Source organism: Nasonia vitripennis, assembly GCF_009193385.2.
Source record: "Nasonia vitripennis strain AsymCx chromosome 2 unlocalized genomic scaffold, Nvit_psr_1.1 chr2_random0005, whole genome shotgun sequence".
Classification (NCBI taxonomy): Eukaryota; Metazoa; Arthropoda; class Insecta; order Hymenoptera; family Pteromalidae; genus Nasonia; species Nasonia vitripennis.
Window position 1 is genome coordinate 1253156 of NW_022279612.1, and position 22872 is coordinate 1276027.

General features: G+C 39.7%; 1 protein-coding gene across 1 annotated transcript in view; it reads left to right on the forward strand.

Moving 5' to 3' along the window:
- The window catches only part of LOC100123359 (U3 small nucleolar RNA-associated protein 15 homolog), a 68338-nt gene that overhangs the window by 31588 nt on the left and 13878 nt on the right, over positions 1-22872 (forward strand). Inside the window, exons 2-3 of the mRNA XM_001606938.5 lie at positions 3714-4296; positions 14188-14408. Coding sequence (XP_001606988.3) covers positions 3714-4296; positions 14188-14408 — 804 coding nt within the window. The remainder of the gene's footprint in view (positions 1-3713; positions 4297-14187; positions 14409-22872) is intronic.

The window sequence follows — 22872 nt, forward strand, 5'->3', positions numbered from 1 at the left end:
GGTTGGCCCACGGCGTTAGCCAACCGCTGCCCAACCAAATTTAACTATTAGAAGCCTGCTACGTGTGTATTAGCAAACACGCGCTCTGCAGCTGATGCCGCGCATGCGCACTATAGTCACTTGTGGCGGCTCGTGCGTACACCTTTTCACATAACCCCAAAATTTAATGAAAATGTATACTCACTTAAGTTCGATCTAATGCTTGTTTATTAATAATATCAATAAATTATTTGAGCAGGCATTGATGATTTATCTTTTTTTACGAGTTTAAAATTGGACATCTGTTGCCCAATGGATAGTGTAAAAGCGTGACGAAATAAACGTGTCTTTTGGCAAATGGCTGCTGGAACTGTTGGCCAGACTTTGCGACGTTGCAAACGTCGCAGCCGCGTCGATACGAGGAATCTCGTTCGATGCGGCCAAGCTCTGAGTGCGCGGAAGAAACAAGCGAGTTGGATTGTTGTTGTCAGTGCCAGCCTGACCTCGAGTTCGAGGAACGGGCCGGCTAACCGTCCACGTTAGCGCGAGAGTGAGCATCGTTGGCGCGAGAGTGAGCCTCGACGGCGCGCGCGCTGATTGGTCCTCCGCATGTCGCGAGCCAATCAGTGGGCGCCGATGTGCGACTCGCTATCCGCGCGGACTGTCAGCCAATCAGGCGCGAGGAAGATGCGCGGGCCCGACGAGCGCGAGTGGAGAGTGAGCGCGAGAACGAGCGAGAAATCGGAGAGTTCTCTCACGACTGTCGACGGAGTACGTCGACGTGCGAGAGAGATACGTGGCCTCCTCTGTTGCGAGGAGAATCGGGAGAGTCTCCCGAGGTTGTGCGAGTGTGCGAGAGTGTGAGAGAGTCATAGGTGCAGCGCGTTGGCACGAGCAAGTGCCGACACCCGGACGAGCCAGCAACCATCCGCACGAGAGGAAGGAAGCTAGCCAGTCCGCCATCATTGTCCGGAGGACCAGAGCAACCTGCAGCCTTGGCGTGGGAGAGCCGAGGAAGCTAGCCGTCACCAGGTCCACGAGAGTCAGGGAGGCGCCGGCGGGAGCACCGACGGACGTCCACCAGGGAGAGAGCGAGTAAGAAAGTATTAGAGAGAGAGAGAGAGAGAGAAAGAGATAGAGAGAGAGAGAGAGAGAGAGAGAGAGATCCGAGAGTGAGACGAGTGTGGTGCGGGCACACTAGAGAGAGAGAGAGAGAACTCGAGAGACCAGGGTGTTGGTGTACAGTGCGGGCGCACACCAAGACGTCTTCTGCGCGAGGCGTCTGGCCAGCGCACGCGAGAGAGAGAGAGAGAGAGAGAGAGAGAGAGAGAGAGAACAGTGCGAGGAGACGCGTGTGCGTGAGATAGAGACAGCGCAAGACCCTATAGCTGCGCGGCTGCAGCAGGTCGGGCTTGCCACAAGCGGGAGGCATAGCCCGCGCGCGCGCGCGAGAGAGAGAGAGAGAGAGAGAGAGAGAGAGAGAGAGAGAGAACAGTGCGAGGAGACGCGTGTGCGTGAGATAGAGACAGCGCAAGACCCTATAGCTGCGCGGCTGCAGCAGGTCGGGCTTGCCACAAGCGGGAGGCATAGCCCGCGCGCGCGCGCGAGAGAGAGAGAGAGAGAGAGAGTCAGCCGTCAGCGGACTGGACCTGGGCCTGTGGCCCGCCGTCTGCTGCACGAGCGTGGCTCGTGTTTAAGCGTCCCAGTGTAAGCCCTGCGTGGCTAAACTGTGCGCGGGAGGCACTACAGCCACCGTATTGTAGGGAAGGGCTGGGCGAAATACATGTGCAATAAAACTTAACCATTGTGTGTGATCATTTTCCCCTCTCCCTAGCGTTCTCCCAAACGTGATGATCGCGGTCAAATCCTACGTTTAGAAAAATCCTAGTGCATGCAAGGCTCTAGGTGTTGCGCACCTGTGTTAGGAGGCACAGCGTCGCAACTTCATGAAATTGGCCCGCCGTTAGCGAATGTCTCGCAAACGTTTCTACCAGGGTAAAGACGGCGGTCCCACCTGGTAGGTAAGAGAGCAGCAACGGATAACTTGCCGATATCGGTAAGTTACCGACCATGTGGGGCTAGGCGTCGACTATGTCATAATCTACCTGAGCGCAAGTAGATGGCGTGCGTGTATGAAGCATTGGAGAGAGGGATAGCCCCAGGCATATAAGGAGATCCGCTGCGCTAACGGAGTCATTCGCACTCTGATGCATCAACCAGGCCGATAGAATGAACTGCTGATCTTATCTACCGACCAATCGTCCAGATACTTAGTATGAAAAAAAATTATAACATAAATCATACACTCGATCATAATTTTTCAAAGTCAGTAGATAATTAAGTTAATTTTTGTATGCGATATAATATATTTACGATTCCTCAACTTCGGTAGGAATATTTGTAACAGCAAAATCAAGTTTTATGATTTTTTTGGCGATGATCCAAGTGACGCAATTTATTTCTATAAGCAAACATGTATTTAAATAATTTATCACTAAGCTTTGAATTTTTAGTCAATGATGGACATCAAGAAACAATTTTATCCTACAGTGACTTTCTTTATTTTGATGTTTGCAACCTCTGTGATTTTTGATTTTTAATCAAGACTCTTACTATTGTTGCATGCGTTATAATATAGTACTAGCAAATAAACACGTTATATACTTTGTCTTTCTTGGATTTATTCGTAAAACTAATTACCTGATTTTATATTTTAGAATATTTAATTATACAAGTGATGTCTTTTTTTGTCTTTTTTTATTTACAAAACGAGCCATGTTACGTTGTAATCGAATAAAAAATAAAATTTTTTAAGAAAATATTCATGTTTTTTGTTTAATTTACACTTTTCTCCTCTTTGCTTGCCTTTTTCTCCTTTTTCTTTGACTTTCTTGTGATGACTTCCTGCCACGCTGCCTTTTTAGGTTGATTTTCCGCTCCTTTATTTCCTCCATTCTATCCTGTGGAGTAGTTAGGACTTCCTTTGTTGTACCCGCCTTCCGAGATCTGAGACTCGGGGTTGTCTGGGTTTCCCTCCCCTGAGTTCCTGGGCGTTGGCATTGCTGTAAGTTATCTTTTGTCATGCAGAGATTCTTATAGCTCACTCTTATGATTCGGGCAAGATCTTTAATTTGCTTGTGAACATTGTCCCTGTCCCTGACATAATCAGTTCATCGATTCTGCTGCCAAGGCGATCCAAGTGCGCATTCCTTTGCGTTATGCATACAGCTCTCTTATCCCTGTCTGCATCAACCTCCATTTCCATATCACCTGCGTCTCTACATGCAGCAGGGGTCAGGTGATAAACCTCTGCGGTTTCTAAGTGAGTTTGCCCCCCCCCCCCCAAACTCCACGGCGGGACTGGGTACTGTGGCTTGATCCGCTTGGGGTAGTAGTGTTATTAACTCACTATCCATGTTTGATTTATCTTTGGGGTTTCCTACCCTAGCCTGTTTGGTCCGCGGAGCATATTTTATTTCTGCTCTACCCTTCGGTCGGTTGAGAAGACCTCGACGCGCCGATGAGCATTCCCCTATCCGCCACCCGGGGGACGCGCCATATACGAGGTATCGGCATCCCCCCGCGTGCGCGCGTGTATGTGTGCGGTTCTTATTTTTGCTGACAGAGATATTTATGTATATTTATTCATGTAGTTATTTATTTATCAAGTTACTTTATTTATTTATTTTTTGTTTCTCATCAATTTTATTAAAATATCGAATTTTATGTTTCAGGCATCAGTTGTGGTAAAAGAATTCGGACCGATCGACTATATTGATTTTTCTCCCATAGAACCATATCATTTTGCTGTAACATGCTCTTGTCGAATTCAAATCTATAACCCTATAACTAAGTTAGTAACTAAAAATCTGAATAAATTTAAGGAGCATGCTTATGGTGGTACATTTCGTAAAGATGGAAGATTAATTTGTGCGGGCGGAAAGGAGCATAATGTCAAATTATTTGACGTGGCTACAAAAAGCCCTTTAAGAATATTCAATGTTCATAGTGCACCGGTCCACAGGACGTTTTTTACTATTGATGGGACACACATAATTTCGTTTTCAGATGATAAAACAACATCACTTTTGGATATACCCAGCGAAAAAAAAGTGGTTTGTTTTAAAGAACATAATGATTATGTACGAGCGGGTAGTGTTAGTCCTATATCCTCTGATATTTATATATCAGGAGGTTATGATAAAATTGTCAATATGTATGATACAAGAACTAATAAAAAAGTATTGAGTGTTAATCATGATGCACCTATTGAAAGCGTCATTTTTCTACCAAGTGGAGGAGTATTTTTATCAGCTGGTAATGGTTTTTTCTTTATAAAAATTAATTTTTGTTTGCTTAACTAATCATTTTTAAAATGATAGACATCCTTTTTGCCAAATTACAGGTAAAATTTTTTGTATATAAAAAAATATGTACAAAGTATCCTCCCTAATATGAATTTTTTCAGATTTTTGCTTATAATACCACATTTTCGTTGATAAATCATGTTTTACTCATTCAAATTTAAATCCCTCGATTCATAATAAAAATACAGATGTACAAAGTATCTTTCTAAAATGTCAGCCTAAAAGACCACTTGTTCACTTAGAATCCTACGGACAGTAATCTGAAATTGGTGAAAACCATTTTTAGAGAATATCAACATTTAAGTCAATAATTATAGTTGAAAGCATACTATAAATAATACTTGCCAAATCCTTCGGAACTAAGTTCTATTGTGCTTGGTACGGCTTTTCTTACCTGTATACAAAAATAAGCATTTCACGTTTTTTTCATAAAAATGTAATAAAACGGTCCGCTTAGTGTTAGTCGCGAACCGTGTATAAGTTCTAGACTCGAGTAGTTGTTAAGAAAGATGTAAGCACACCCGACGAATGTAATGAATCACCAAGGATCATCCGACTCTATGGGTGATGATCAATGATCTACGCAATTAAGAGATGCTTTGAAAGGAACCACAATCTCACATCTACAATTCTGTGTTACCGGCTCAGCCAAGGCAAGAATAAATAGCCCTGTCCCCGAATGACTCAGCGCAGCGAAGCTCTTTATATGTCCGAGGCTACCTCTCTCTTCTTTTTGATTTTAGCAAGGCGTTTGATACAGTGTGTCACGTCAGGCTACTCAGAAAGCTACCCTCCTTCAGCTTCTCCAAGCAGGTTATCCGCTGGCTTGCATCTTACCTTTCTGGTAGAGAACAGGCCGTCATTGGTGACAACAACGAACTCTCTACATTCCTACCACTAAACACCGGTGTCCCACAGGGGTCAGTCTTGGGCCCCTTATTGTTCGCGTTATACATCAATGATATTGGCCTCTGCCTTGACTGAGATGTATCCCATCTAGTCTACGCGGATGATCTGCAAATCTACTGTCAATGCCCCCTTGAGGAGCTCGATTCCTGTTCTGACAAGATGAGTGCTAACGCCGAGAGGATAATGGGCTGGGCAGCACTAAACAGACTTAAGCTGAATGTTAGTAAGACTAAGGCGATCGTCCTGGGCTCACCCTACTATATCAATGTTCTACCTTCTACTGCTAACACCTATATAAATATAGGGGGGGCCCAGGTCAACTTTGAATCATCTGTGCGCAACCTGGGGCTGGTGCTTGACTCAAAACTTACGTGGAAAGAGCACGTTACACAAACTTATAAACGTGCTCACTCTTTAATGTATCGGCTATATTTCTTTCGGAAGAGCACTAGCCTCAGGTTGCGCCAACATTTGGTGTAAGCACTCCTATTTCCCCTCATCGACTACTGCTCACTTGTTTACTGCGACCTGACTCAAGAGCTTGACTTAAAACTGCAGAGGCTTGTCAATACGGGAATCCAATACATCTATGGTGTAAAGAGGGACGAGCACATCTCCCCTTACAGGCGTGAGCTGCAATGGCTCACCACCGCCGGACGTAGGAAGTACTTCATGGCCTGTTTTCTTAGAAAAATTTTCAACACCTCAATACCAGCTTATCTACTAGCCTATTTTGACTTCCACGTCGCACTCAGGCCTGTCAGGGGCGAGGTGACTCCACTGGACATCCCGTCCTTCAAGACGGAGACGCTGAGGAATTCATTTTTCATCAGCGCCTCCTACCTCTGGAACAGCCTTCCATCTCAACTTCGCGACACACTATCCATATCACACTTCAAACAAGCAGCTAAAAATTATTTCTTTAATTTGGAAAACACATAAACATCGCACAAACATACATACATTCTCTTTCATCTCATGTCATCTCTCAACATCACACACACCTTATACTATATACCCTTACACAAATTTTATTTATTCATTTATCATAATACACTATATTTGTTATATGTACAACAAAATGTACAAAAATAAAGAGCAATTAATCTAATCTAATCTAATCTTCAATGCTTTATACACGCACGCCATCGATATGCGCTCCGGTAGATTATTACATAGTTAACGCTAGCTCCACATGGTCGGTAACTTGCCGATATCGGCAAGTTATCCGTTGCTGCTCTCTTACCTACCAGGTGGGGCCGTCGTCTCCGTAAATAAGGTTATTTTATTATGGCTCATAATAAAACTGTATTTTTTGTCACTGTGTCAAACTAACTTAAAATCTGAAATTTATAATTGTGATCAATTGGCGCGGTAGCGTCACTAAGGCGAGTTTAAGAAGCAGACAAAGCCGCGGCGCCTGTGACACAATTTACTTTTATATTGGTATTTGGATTTTTGAGGATACAAAAAAAATGCTTATCGTTACTGTTCGTGAGTTTTTTGGCTTATCAGTATGTTTTCTCAGCTAAACTATTATTTCTAACAAAAATATTTGTAAAAAAGCCGTTTCTTTTCATAATAGGCGAGTTGATATATCACGAATGTACAAAACAGTATCTCTACTTTTTTCTCCAGTGTGGTAGGATCCTGAAGTTGGCTTTCTAGCTCAAAAGTAGTAGGACCGTGAAGTTGGCCGCACAAGCTATTATGTGTAATACAGTTGGGTATCGCTTTGTTACAGATTTCTATAAGCTGCAGAGAGTAAATATATTTATATTGTCTGTTTGAATTTAAGGTTATGTTTTGAATAGCTGCTGCACTGTCGCTGCGCAAACTTTCTGAGTGTTCGGGGTCACCGATGACGGGGCCCAGAAAGTGGATTTCGTGACTTTCCGTGCATGCATGCAAATATCGTTTCGCGGTAGCCGGTCACGCTCGGTGTCTAGATGCCAAGGTTCTTCGATGACGAGGCTGTCGAAATATATGCGGTCTAGGGTGACCGATAACAAAGTCAGGCAGTGCGTAGCGTACTTCTTGATGTAAAAATGTTCAAATCAGTTATTTTTACTGTCCAGGTACATACGGTCGACAATGATGCTATCGAGGTAGTGCACTCCGTAGCTTTCATTGTCTAAGTGTAAAAACTCATTCTAGACACCAAAAGCTATGGGGCGTATTACCCATTTTAGGGCTCGGTACAATGTTTTGGGAATTTGTTTACTGTCCGTAAGATTTCAAATGAATAAGTGATTTTTTAGGCTAAAATTTTAAGAGAATACTTTGTACACTTGTATTTTGGGTATGAATGTAGAGACTTTACTTTTAATAAGTAGAAAATGTTTTATAAACAAAAAGGTGGGATAATAAGCAAAAAACAGAAATTAAGTATTTCTATTACCAAACATTTTCTAAACATTAAAATCAAAACGTCTGCAGTCTTACCAAATTTACAAGTGTAACATGTATCATATTTGATCAAAACCTTGATTTTTCGCAATATTTACTAGTTTTTATGTAATAACATAAATTCTAATGAAAGAAACCGGTTCAAAAGTGGAATGTGACATTCTTACATCATAACAATCGAGGCCCTAAAATGCTGCTTGAAGTCTTTGGCACTTATATTCCTCCTATTTCGCTTCTTGTCATTGTTTTAAATGTAATAGTATATTGTGCCAACGCCACACGAGTTGCACATGCTATTTTTGTATGAGTGTAAGGTATAATTCAGTTTGGCGCACGCATTTTTATTTATTTAAAACTTATAGTAAAATTCATTTATAACTTTATTGTATAAAATCTAGAATATGTTAGATAAACGTATTAGTATTTTTGAATGATTTATTTCCTTTTTTTATTAGTACGTACTATTGAAAAAATGATAAAATAAAAGTTCAGCAAATATAACAAAACTTATTCAATATTGAAATAGAGTAAATCTTCACATTCATCAGATTAAAATATACAACAGAAAACATTCAGCAGTAAGATATGGAACGTGTAGTGGGAGGGGTGTCAGTTGTAAGGGTGGGGTGGCCAAAAAGATAGGTATAAAAGGACTGAATCAAGCATGGGCGGAATAAGGTTACTTTTCCTTTCTTGCTTCTTCTGGGAGAATAACTCATAATGAGAGAATAACTAAGAATGGCTCATAACTCAGGAACTAATCAACAAAATCATTTGAAATTTCAACAGCAATTAGTTTGTAAAATAGTTAACCATTAAATTTTTTTGGAAAGAGTTTGACTGTTTACTTTTGGAGATATATAAGGGATCAAGAAAATTAAAAAAAAAAATTAAATCATCGATATCTTAAAAACCATAGGGTTTTGAAAGCCGCGCAAAGAACTTAGCCGAGATACATAAAAAATATACCTTTTCCCAAAGTCATAGATAATTAGAAGTCTTTATATTCTGTTAAACATTGGACATAGAAAACTCATTTTTTCAGCTTTCGAATTGTTACTGAAAAACTACGTAGTCAAACAAATTAAAATTTTTGTGGTACACAGTTTAACTCATAAGCAATCTTCAAATTTTTTTGTGGGACTTAATATTTCATTTAGAAGATATACCTTATTTCGGAAAAATCACCTTTAAAAAAATATAAGGGGCATGGCAAGTTACGGAGTAAGTATCTTGAGAGTTGTTTGTAATTGATCAATATATAACTTAATTGAATATAATGATTTTTTGTTTACTGTATTATGAATAAGATAATATGATTGTAAACTTGACTTTTTTAAATTGATTTCAGTTGTTTTTCAATCTGTAATTTCACTGTAAACAAAGTTATTGACACGCATGATAATACGCTAAAACATCAAATGCGCCTAACCTTTTTACTTTGGCTAACGAGGCAGTAAGTATAATCCACGATTGGCTAAAGCAGACTGGACTTGAGCTTGTTAGCCATAAAACGAAGGGTGTCCTTATATCTAGTAGTATGAAAATAGAGACAATAACGCTAACACTGGACGAACACGAAATAGACTCTCAGCCTATCATTAAGTACCTGGGAATCATCATGGACACCAGACTAACGTTTAATCAGTATCTCGAGAAAGTGAGTAATAAGGCAGCAAAAGTCGGTGCTGCACTATCGCAACTGATGCTAAATGTGGGTTGACCAACGTAGGATCGAAGGTTACTCCTAGCCAGTGTAACTATATCAATTATGTTATACGGTGCCCCAATATGGGCGGACGCTATCTTGGTAAAGTTCTATGCGCGAAAGCTGTCAACAGTTTATAGGAGAAGTGCATTGCGGATCGCTTCTGACTGCCGAACAGTATCAGAAAACGCAGTGTGCGTTATCTCAAGTATGCCGCCTATTGACCTTCTAGCAACAGAACGAAAGAATATATACGAAGAAAGCCAACGTGGTGACAATACTCAAAAGGAAGTTTAAAAATCTTCGGAAGAACAAACCATAGCTGAGTGGCAAAGAAGATGGGACTCCAGTGGAAAGAAGCAATAGACCGCCTTATACCACGTATTGTTGGCTGGACCAATAGACGATACATGGAAGTGAACTACGACCTTACGCAGTTTTTGAGCGGACGTGGGTGCTTTCAAGCCTACCTACACCGCTTCAAGATAAAGGACAATCCAAATTGCCCATTATAGATGCGGAGCATGTCTTCTGTGACTGTTCGCGATAAGAAATGAAAAGAGAAGAACTTGAGTGTTACCTTCAGACTAGGGTGACCCCTGAGTCAATGATGACAGCTATGCTATTGTCGAAGGATGGCTGGTACGCAGTAAACAACTACGTAAGAACTATTCTCAAGAAGGTTAGAAATGACGAAGAGAATAGAAGGGAAGGACAAGGCGAAACAGCTGAGTAAAACTGTTGCTAGACGAAGGCCATTAGGTAGTAGGTACGAAACGCTCCTCGGACTGATGCAGAGGAACGTAGGTCACAGAGTTAAGCTTTCACTTCCCTGCCCGATGCAGAGGAACGTAGAAGCTAGGGTTGAGTAACTCTAAGTGCTCCTCATATCGATGCTGAGAAATGTAGGTAACTGAGTTGAGCCCAGACTCCCTCACCCGATGCAGAAGAATGTAGGTGTCTGGATTGAGTCTGTCCAGAGGATGGCCGGTCGATGCTGCTCGAAGTAGACTACCGGACGATGCTGCAGGAAGTAGACGACAGGATGATGCAGAATAAAGCAGACGGCAGGATGATGCAGAATGAAGAAGACGATTTTGATCCTGAACCCTTAATCAGCTTGGTGGATGGAGGATGTATGGAAATATCAAACTTCAAAGGAGAAGCCAAAAAAGGCTAGTTAACGGGCCCCACAGAAGTATTGTTCAACGATAGTACCTGTGGAGATCCGGTGTCAGAGGGCCACTTGGGCAGAGCTTGCTTTGCCTACGCTACATAAAAAAAAAACATATACACATATATACATACATAGACACATATGTACATTTTTTTAAAACCTTTTTTTCAGGCTCAGGAACCTCGAAAACGTCGTTCTTTGAAAAAGCAAAATTGTGCAAGGATGCAATCGAGAATATCATTGAGATTAGATTAGAGAAAAACAGGTGCAAAGATACAGTTGACAATATTACTAAGATTAGATGAGAGAAAACTAGCGCAAAACGCGCTGCCTTCCATCGCTTCGCGCACGCCAAGCTCACCGACGCTCGCGCTGCGCGCTCACTACCCAACGTTTGTGTTAATTATTTACTTGATTAACCGTTGTTGTGAATTTGTGCTTAGTTAAAACATTTCTTTGTTAAAAAATATTCATCGAGGTAAAAAGTTGTGTTTCGCAAATATCTACAACTGTTACATTTAACATTTTTATGTAAAACGTACAGCCGCAAAGTTTTATGTTAAATAATTGATTTTTTGCTGTAGAAAAACGATTTTGGGCTGTCAACTCGAGTTATAAGCATTTTTATGATTTCTTGTTGGTAAAGAGTTATCAACAAAACTACCCCAAGCGGGTCAAGCTAGCAAGCCTTGTTCCGCCGCCGAATCCGATCGGGTGAAAGCCCCAATGGTGGACGCTGTCCCCATGGAGATTGGGGGCGGAGGGGGCAAACTCACGAGGTTGTGGAAACGACTCAAAGAGAAGGGAAGAAGGGACTCAAAGGGACTCAAAGGGACTCAAAGGGAAGGTAAAGCAAGAGCCGTCGTCATCAGGGACCCAAACTCCCAATCTGGCTATGCAAGGCTATCACTTGACGGTCCTGAAGGATACAATCAGGAAAACCATCGAGTACGCCGAGGGTAGAACCAACGTGCAAAGACCAATTAAAACAGGCCTTGCGAAGGCGATGGAAAAGCTAGGAAAGATAGAGAAAAAAGTACGTCTTTCTTAAAGGTGCCAGAGCTTCGCTTAGGAGGAGAATCTCTTGGACCAAGATCGAGCAGTCAGGAGAGTTTGGCGAGCATTGTCAGTGCCAAGAGCATAGGCAGCAACTCGTCAACGAAACAAATCGCAGAATACAGAGAGTCTCGGCAAAAAGCCATAAAAGCGCGTAATGAAGAAGAGGAGTGCATAAAAAAGCTGGAGAAAATAGTAGACGAACTTATCGGAGACCGTCAGTCCACACCAAGGGATGTAGGACGTATAGCAAAGCAAGCAGAACAACTTAAAGTTCTGTTAGAGGAACTAAGAGAAAAGTACGAAAAAGGAAATTTCAAAGATTAAAGCTATCAAGATACGGTTGAATACTATCAAGCGTGGCACGAGACACGAGAAAAAGCGAGGAGAGGTGCGCGAGGACGGCTCCTTAAGACGTGGTCTTAGCTAGTGCCGGAAGCAAAAGGTCAAGGGAAAGACCGACCAATAGCCCTGAAGAGAAGAACGTGGAAAAGCAAGTCAGAAAGAAGCAACGACATGAGAAAACAGCAATGCAACGTGAGACTTTCACCCCGAGAGTCCCTTACAATGCACCAGAGCCACTAGCGAAAGCCAGGCCCAACAAAAACAAGCGTTCAGAAGGGATGCTAGTTAAAGTGGGGCAAAACAAGACGTATGCGGAAGTCCAAGGGAAAATCCGAAAGGAAGTAAACCCGGACACCACTGGAACGATGGTTCTGGGAATCAAGCAAACAAGAAGTGGAGACGTCCTCCTTAAACTAGAGAAAGGGGTTGACAGGACAGCGTTTACTTCGGAAGTAGAAAAAGCAGCACTGGGCCTTGGACAGGTCAAAAAGGAAGAACGGAAGGCCACCCTAGAAATAAAGGACATGGACTCAGAAACTGCGCAAGAAGAGGTGAGAGCAGCAATAGGAGGAGCCCTCAGAAAGCCGGACAATGGCAGGCGGGTGACCCTACTGAAGCAATATGAGAGGTGTTAGAATGGCCATAGTGATACTCGGCGAGAGAGAGGCCGAGAAGTTACTAGAGATAGAGCACATCCGCGTGGGCCTTGTAAGTTGCAGGATCAAGAAGCGTGTAAAGGTAATAGATAAAATAGATTCGGGTTGTTTCCTCTGTAAAGAGGATGGACAAAAGGAAGAAAGCTGTAAACATGTAGCTGGCTCCGACGGCTGCACTGTATTCAGGCGCGCCTTAGACACGGCAAAGAAAAAAGAAAGAAGAGCTTAAACGATGGCAATAGCAGGCGAAGTGCTGGATGTAACAGCATCGAGAACATAGCAACAAGAAAACGGGGTTGATGCAGAAAGAAAAAGACGAGTTTGAACCTAAACCCCTAATCACTTCGGTGGATGGTATATGTATGGAAATGTCAAGCCCTAAAGAAGAAGCCAACTAGGCTAATTAACGGGCTCCATGGAAGTATTGTTTAACAATGGTGCCTGTGGGGTTCCGATGTCGGAGGGCCACTTGTGCAGAGCTTACTCTGCCTACGCCACATAAAAACACACACACACACACACATCCATACGGACATTTTCTAAAAACACTTGATTCGTACTTCGAACACACCAAAAAGTATTTTCTAGAAGTCTTGACTAAACTCAAAATTGTACTATTACAAAGCTTCCTCTAGGAGCAAAACGACTCTTTGTATACGGGGTGAGAAAATAAAATTTGGAAGCTTAATATCTTTAAAACTTATTAGCCTCTTAAACAGCTTAAAGAAAGTGATCAAATATAATGCTAACTAAATCCAAAATTTGAACTCGATTATTGCCTTTTTACTCCAGTCATCGCGTCACGTAGAAAAACGACTTTTTTCAGTTTTTGCGGGGTAAACTTCAGAAGCGGTTTTCATCCCTTAAATCGACGATTTAGCACGTAAGAAAAAATACGTGTCTAATTTTTTTTCGAGTACCACAACATATCACAAAACGATCAAAATCGGTTAGTTACACCTAAGGACCCTTCCTTGTAAAATCCCATAATCCGTATAACGCACCCCACGTAAACGTGAATTTATGTTATTTGGTCACTACTAATAATTTTTTTTTTCAAATCAAACCATATATTTTGTATATGAAATGATTGTCATTGAGTCATAATCGTACATATTTTTGTTACTATTTTTCTAACATTTTAGTAATATTTTATATAATTTTCAATTATAAATTATAGTAATGATTAAACAAAATTATATACAGCTCGATTAAGTTATAATAATAAATTAATTTCAATGTTTTATTTGTTATCTCATTACAAACTGTATTAAAATCACAAAGCATTATATTAACGTACTTTATACAAAAAATATAATTTCCGAATATTTTATTCTATAGGAACATGCTCTACAATGAAATATAACAAATGAAATATGTAATCCGCAAGCAAAGCGAGCATTTTTGGCTAACCTCTAATTAAATGCTTTAAATAGATATTATGTACTATACATTATGTACATTACTTGAATTTTGTATATAATATAAAATCGCCATTGAAATATAACCCAGCAAACAAGACATCTACTGTTGATATTACTATTATTTTGACAAAAATTTTATTATTATTTTTTCTTCTAGGTGGAACGGAAATTCGAGTGTGGGACTGTTTTGCTAATGGTCGTCTATTAGCTAAAATATCTCAACATCACAAGACAATTACTTGTCTACAGATTGCATGCAATGGACGCAGAATATTATCTGGCTCGTTAGATAAACATGTTCGAATTTATGACTCTGGAACATATAAAACGTTACATACTTTTGATTATCCCAATGAGATTCTTAGCATAGGCATTAGTGTAAGTATTAATCATAATTCAATTAATGACTGCAATATATTATTGCTTTGTATGTGTATTTACTTTTAAAATTATGTTTCTTTATCCCATGGCCGAAAGTACGTAGTTTCGGCTTGATTTAACTCGGAAACAACTGTGACATTTGATCACATAGTCTCCTTATTGGTGTAACAATTGCTGATTAGATATCTTACAAGATTGCTTGTGGCGTTTATTTTAAACTTATCTAAGCTGTGTTTTCACTAGTGCCAGGTGCATTAACGGATCTTTTCTTACTTGACTCAGGACTCTCGACTAGCAGGTGAAGAGATGAACTATTGAACTGCATGCAGAGTTTGAATTTTTCTCGTACATATCGCGGTCATATGCTGTGAGGAGTACTGACTCGCGGTCAAAGCACTTGCTCTGATTTTCAGCGCTCGGCTTCATAATGTCGCAATCGGTTTCTCGACCATTGAATTACACACATATGTACGCACATGCACATGCACTCACATACACATATTTATTTATTTATTTACAAAAAAATAAACGTACAGAGTATTTTACAAATAAAAATACCCATATCTTGCAGAAGTAAACACAGTTACCTGATCGCAAGTCTAGTGTTACGAAAACAGAAAAAAACGGTGCTAATTCATTGGCACGTAGCTTCCTCCAACTAAATTTATAGGTCCAATAAATAAAATATTGTTTAGAGGAAGTAAAAGTTTTGAAAAAAATCGGTTTTTACATTTTAGCTCTTTACTTGAGAACCGCTCGACGAAATCGTTTACAATTTTAGCAAAAAAGCATAGCTTTTTTCATGGTGAATCACCAAATAAAATTTTGAAGCATTTGACTACATTGTTTTGGAGATATAAGGAATCAATCGCCTGCGGCGCCCTCGACTCCCTATGTGTAATATACTATTAATTTAATGTTTTTTACCTTTATTTTACAATATTGACACAATATTGCAAATAATTTCCGAGCAATATTGTTACAATATTGTTATTGATTTTTTGAAACGCAATCCAAAAACTGAAAAATTACCCTTTACAGCAATATTGCTGGACAGTATCTAGAATGTTCAATAATCTTTCTGCAATATTTCCGAATCTGCCAATGCAAATTTAAGTCAATATTGCCGAAAGATTGGGTGCTATATGGGTGATGAGTTATTAGCGGTATCCATTTAAATTGGGTTACCCTGTTTATACACTATAGGGTTAAATTAGGATCGAAAAAGCGCCAATGTCTTGGATTTTGATTATTATTTTCTATTTTCTGTAGCTTTTGTAAATTATAATTTCATCTTTCCTTAATTACAAATAACTATTACAAAATGTATGTTTTCATAAGAAATCGAATCAAATATAGTTGGAGCAGGGAAGCTTGATCAGGACAAGCGCTATTAAAGATTATTTAAATACTGGGGTTCTGCTGGTTGACGTAATCAGTGTGGATAGACTTTTCTGTGCACGTTCCCGGAGACCCACTATGCCTTTAAAGTTATATTTTTTTGGAAGGATTTGAATGAGAGTGGTTAGAACAGGTAGCCTCGATCAGGGTAATTGCTATGAAGAATTTTCTGAATATCAAAATTTTATTTGTTTTCTAAATCGTGAGTAGGTATAACACAGAGCTTAGATCGGAATGAGAAAAGTTAAGGATTTTCGGAACGCCAAAATTTCGCCGGTCTGTGTAATCGGGCAGGATGGACCTCTTTGTACATGCACTAATCATGAGATCCGCCGGGTCCAGATAGTTGTATGTGATATTGGGCAGTTTGACTGGTCGTCTAGTTTGAACCGATGTAAGTACGCCAGAAAACATCCGTGCCCGGTCAAAAACTGCGTGAGGTAGTAGTTCACTTCCCCGTGTCTTATTCCAATCTAGACTTTTATCCTTGGGCGCCTTCTCGTCTTATAAGGCGATGAGTCCATCGTCCTTTGCCACGAGTGTCCCATCTTGTTTGCCATTCAGCCATCGTCTTCTTTCTTGCGGCATCCCAGATCTCCTTCTAGCTCTTGTCTCCGTTAGCCATTCGTGTATTATACGGGTCGCCTCTTCCGCTATTTCTGTCACCTCTTCTTTATGTTTCGCTACTATCACTATTGCTATGTCGTCAGCGAATCCCACGACTGTTGCTCCTTCAGGTAATTGTATTCTTAGTACCCCATTGTACATGATATTCCACGTCGGTGGGCCAAGCACTGACCCTTGGGGTACGCCTCCTGTAACTTTATAGCTCTTGGTACCGTCCTCCGTGTCAAATAGTCGGACATCATTTTTCTTATATATAAGTGCACATCCTGTTTCCGGAGTGCTTCGTGTATTTCGCTCCATTTGGCCAAATTGAATGCATTTTTGACATCTAATGTAACTATGGCGCAGTACTTCTTTTTTCCTCCCTTCCATCTTTTCCCCTCTATCGCAGTTTGCGCAGTGTCAATCACTAGGCTTACTGCGTCCAGGGTTGACCGATTCTTCCTAAAGCCATATTGGTGTTCCGCTAATCCACCTTTTCCTTCTATAAAATAATCAATTCTGACGCAGATTATGCGTTCTAGAATCTTACCCGGGGTGTCCAACATGCAGAGCAGTCTGTATGATGAGGAATCCTGGGGTGGCTTCTTTCCTTTTGGCAGAAGCACGAGACGCTGTTTCTTCTACTTTGTGGGGAATGTTCCCTCTTCTAGACATGCATTCTACAAGTCTACGAAGACCTCTGGATCAGCATCCGGCCCTGGGGCCTTGTTGTGTCCTACCCTTCTGCAGGCGGCTAACAATTCCTCAATCGTGATCGGTGGAATAGCCTCTTCATTCGCACCTCTTTTGATGACACTTGGCTCTTCGAGTTGCCCGGAGAACAGTGTGGTCACTACCCGGTGTAATAGTTCCGGGCATTTTGGAGGGGGTACGTAGCTTCCTTTAATCTTTTTCATTACGATTTTGTAAGGTCGACCCCAAGGGTCCTGTTCGACCTCATCCTGTAGTTCTTTAAGGCACCGTCGCTTGTTTTCGCGGATTGTCTTCTTAAGCTTCCTCTTAGCGTCCTTCATTTCTTGTCCGCGGGCATATACTATTTCCTGGCCTCTTCCGGTTTTATATCCACTTTATCGTGAGCCCACGTGACGATTTGGTAGACGAACCGAAACCCGAAACTCCGAATTGCCATCGTGAGCACACGAGGCAAACTGAAACACCCGAGTGACATCGAGCCTCGTCTACGTGAGCACACGTAGACGACACCCGGTGCCACCGTAAAATCCTAACCTACATTCCGACACATTGCTGCCACCCTCTGCCACTGTGAGCCTACAGGGTTAAGGAAGTAACCATAGTTCCGCCGGCGATTCGCCCGGTCGTGCGCTCACGTCCTGGTGAAACAAAGGTAAATTCCTAACCAACAAAGCCAGCCTTACGCCGACATCTCACGACTCGCTTTATCTCTGTACGCACACAGGATAAAGAGAGGAACGAGACGAGCGATGAAGACTTGTGAAGCCGTGCGCTCACGACTCCACAAATCCGAGGGACCTCAAAACACAGTAGCACTATCCCGGCCGTTACTGTGCGCACACAGAGCGGTCGAGATCGTTGTTACACGACACATTCGGATCAGCGTAGCCGTGCGCACACGACTCCACCGTACCGAATGGATTCTTAACCTCAAAAGCCGCCACCGACCAGTCATACCGCCACCGAACCGAAACACCGCAGCCGCGAACACCGAATCATTCTTGTAACGAAATCGCGTATATATTCTTGTAAATTGTCAACCACATTAGTTTAAAAAATTCTATTTGTAAAGGCAAAGTATTTTTAACAAGTCGCATAATTGATTTCTTTTTCAGCCGGAATTTAACAACTGATTTAAAAATGCTATTCCTTAATTAAGAAATATATTTTGGTATTGTTGAGAATATAAAAACAGACTCTTTTTTGCTCCTTTCCCCTATCCTGATCCTGGAACCGACTGACTATCCAGTCTCTTGGGGAAAGTTAAACCGTTACATTATGATTCTGGCCATTTTACGGTAATTTTATGGCCATTTTATTTATTAAAAAATATATATATATTTGCTCTTTTTTAATGATATAATTTATACAATATGTATATTCAACAATATTGTACCTAAAAGAGCATTAAATTGCCTCATACATTTATATGTTGTATGTATGTATATGCTTTCACACACACACACACACACACACACATTTATACGGACATTCTCTAAAAACACTTGATATTAACTTCTAACACACAAAAAAGTATTTTCTAGAAGTTTTGATGAAACTCAAAATTTTGGGGAAAGATAGATCTTTTGCTTACCTCGGCTCTTTTTTCAGATTCGTTTTAAAGATAAAAAGATTTAAATTCTTTGTCTCTTACCCTGATTACCCTGTACAACTGAAAATTACTATTTTTGTTGAACCTTACAACTTGCTAACTAAAGTTCAGAATGTTTTGAGAAATTTCATGGTTTTATGCGGTTATTTGGACCTTGTGGTACTTAAAATATTGAGGTTTAAATGTTTTATAAAAATTATATGATTTGATATTGAGACTAGTAATGGACAAGAACAGCGCCTGTCTAACAGCTAATCGGTGCGATTGTGGCCCACCCTTCGAAGCGTCACCGTTTCCCTACTTCAAAGATTTAAAACAAATCTTTCTAATTACCATAGTCTTTTGCTAAGAAAATTTCTCTTACAGTAAAATTATTAAGATTGAAAATATTTTTAAAAATTATTAATATATTCTATATTTGAAAAATATTTTATTAATTGGAACTATAAATTTAGTTGTTGTTAGTTGGTTTAGTCCTAAACCGGTAAGCGTATTCGTCGAAAAGTAATTCTACGGGTTGGTTGACTATTATAAACACGAAACTTTGAAGAACAAAGACTTAGCGCCATCGGTGTTTGACTACCTTCGCGATCTTGTTAAGAACAGCCTCCAGTAGTCACCGGGGAATTATCTCGAAACCGCGCTTAAGATTACGCACTTCTAATATTAATTTAACGTTCTAATAATGATTTTGCCACCTTTTCTCTAGTTATTAAGTGATTAAGTGTGTCGTTTTTCTAGTCGTTATATATTATCGCTTATTAATGTAAATTTATGGTTTTGGGGAAATACAGTCAACTTATAATGTCCCGTTTAATCAAAAATGTCCTAGCGAGGAATACTGCGCCAAGTTCCGAGATGCTATACCAGACTGGATTCGGGTAGAGCTCACGCACGATAATGATTTTTAACGTAGAACGAGAACGGTAAAATTATAAATTCCGACCGAACGAAATTTCTTTTAAGTCCCGGCGAGAGTTCCGCGTAAAAAGTTAAATTTCGACGCGACATACCGGATCGCATTTGCACAGAGTACGTCCAGGCAGATATTATACTGAGTGGTCCGGCTCCCTCTTTCCTTCACTCTTCTCCTCTGCTCTGTTCTGTTCTGTGCGTGTTTCAGTGATTCTGAATGTTTTGTAAACATATTCAATATTATGTTTGTAATTGTTTTACGCTATTGATACTTCATTCTGAATTATTATTATACAAGAGTTTCTTGTATGTTCTATTATTTTATAATGCTGATAATTCTTTTTGAATGAATTTAAAAAATGTCCGTATGGATGTGTGTGTGTGTCTGTTCGTATCGCCTCTAGCTCAGCTTCTACTTAGTGGATTTCAATACAAGTCACATTTTCTTTGATTTTACTAGTACATAGCGGGATAACAGTTCGTTTTTATATTTTCTGGGCCCGCTTTTTTTACATCGATTTCAGTTTTTTCTAAGCGAATAAAGTTATTAGAAAAGTTGATAAACTAATCGCTTAATATGTACCTGAAAAAGAATAAAATTACCTATCTTTTTACCGCGGAAAATTTATATTATCGTTCGTCATTTTTTTATTACACACCCCACAGCACAAATTTTTGCAATTGCTTTAACTAGAAACCTAAATTTTGAATCTTTCTAAAGAATCGTGATTATTGAAAGTTATTAGGACTATACTTCACTTAAATTTTAAGTCATTTCATGGGGCAGATCCTGAGAAAAACATCAACAACTAATAAAAGTCGTTTTTCTAGGTGACGCGGTAGCTGGAGTAAAAAGGCATTAATCAAGTTTAAATTTTGGATTTAGTTAGCATTATATAGCACTTCGATCCCTATATTTGGGTTGTTTACGAAACTAGTTAGTTTCAAAGATATTAAGCGTCAAAATTTTGTTTCTCACCCTGTATACTTTGCATAATTGAAAACTGCATCGCTTATATCTCTAGCGTCCTCACAGTGGCGGGTGGGTTAAGTATTTTGAACTCCAATGTGCGGGTACACGGCAATTGGCGTTCGCGGCTATCTCAGACATACTGCCATCTTGCGTCAGTATTCGCAAGCGGCGGCAGCAACGCCGGTTGTGCGGTGCGTATATGGCTGCCCTCCAGTACTCGAAGCCATCGAAGGTATGATCTTTGAATATACCGAGGATATACCGGGGGTGTATACCAGAGGTATACCAGGGGTATACCAGGGGTATACCGGAGGTATACCAGTGGGATATCAGGGGTATACCGGAACTAATCGAGAGTATTTTGGGCTATCTTCATGACAGTGCGGCCAACGTGACAAATTCCTCCACATATGTGATAAATACTATATACTAGACGAATGCACATGCACCTACATTCGCGCAATATATGCAGTTACCAGTTTAACAATTAGTTATGCGAGTTATGCGAAAGAAAGATAGGGAGAGAGAGGGAGATTTAATTTTATTTATATATATATATATATATATATATATATATATATATATATATGAATCAATTATATATATATATTATATATATATATAATTGATTCAAAATAATTGTATTCATCAAACAAAACAAAAAAGAACTTGATAGAATTATATATGAAGTAAAGACAATTTTGATATTAAGCAAGATATAATGTTGAAGGAAGCTACGTGCCAAATTAGCAGCGGTTTTTTTTTTTTTTTTTTGAAAGGATATTGAATACGATGGTTATGCTATGATGGTCCAATTTTTTCTCTAAAGAGATACCTAATTTGCGATAAACGAAAAATAACATTCGGCAATCAAATTAATAGTTTTATTAAGTTTTTAGAGTAATATTTATGTACGTAATTTATACTGTAACGTGGCAGTTCCGACTGAAGTAAAGCTTGAGAACGTAAAGCTGATTCAAACTGCAATGGCATCTATAACGGAATCTAAGATAAACTATTGGATAATTTTTAACTAATTTCTAGCTAATTTATTACCACAGTTAAAAATTTATAGCCGTTGCCGATCATTTTTTAACACCCCTTTTTTCTAGCTTAAGATGTCAAGCTGGCGGGATTCGCTGTAACTTTGGATCTATTCATCGTAGAGCATTCTACCTGGGTTTATAATTTTTAGCTCGATAAATTGTAAAGGAATCCATCCTTACATATTGTAAAAATTAATTTTTTAACAACAAATTATTAGAAACAAACAATAATTAGAAAGGACACTACTCAGCTATAGTTTATAGAAGAGGAGATCACCGATGGTGCCTTTCTTATGATCTTGTTCACAAGACTAAAAATATTTTTGATACAACATTATGCGTTGTGGCCCTTACCATATATGCAAGGGTTAAAATTTACTTTCTCTTAAGGTCCCCCTCTATACTCGATAATGTGCTACTATTGCTCTACCACTTTCATAAGCCTTGAAAGGAAAATTTCAGATAAAATATAATACTAATACTCGAATAGGATGCATAGATTTCATAGATTAAAACTCGGACTGTAATTAACGTAGTATATCGCGTATAGAAAGGGACCTTAATATACGAGCAAAAATATTTTTATACGCAAATTTACTTTATTCCAGCATTTTGAGGAAATAAAGAATTTATTTCTTGCATTTTGTGGGAATAAAGTTCTTCGCGGAGAAAAAAATATGAGGGAATAAAATGCTACTTTATCTCGCTTTTTAAGGAATAAAGTGACTGTTATAGTTCAGTCGTGAATAAAATTCCTTATTTCTATTACGTATAAAATTGTGAATAGTTTTGAAAAGTTGAAAATGATAATTTGGCTTGATGCTGTGTCCCAAATGTTATGTCATCAAGTCGGAAGTAATTATATGACAGTCACTGATGCGAACAATGAGGATAATTGAAAATATATACATGTAGAAGGATTTTGTGAGGTTAGGAGAGAAGAAATTATAAATTCTAAAATAAAAAAAGTTGGTTTCGACAATTACATGAACTGGAGTTCAGCTGAAATGGCATACAAATACTTTTAATATACGTATCTATAACGGTAGGATTCTCTTCCCTATTGATAAATCTCAGGTCAGATCTCACATGAGATCTCACGTGAGATCTTACCTGAGATCTCATGACAAAATCTCATCTGACCAAGTACGTAAATTAACTAAGTCCTGCACCTAAAAAAATTCCAAGTTC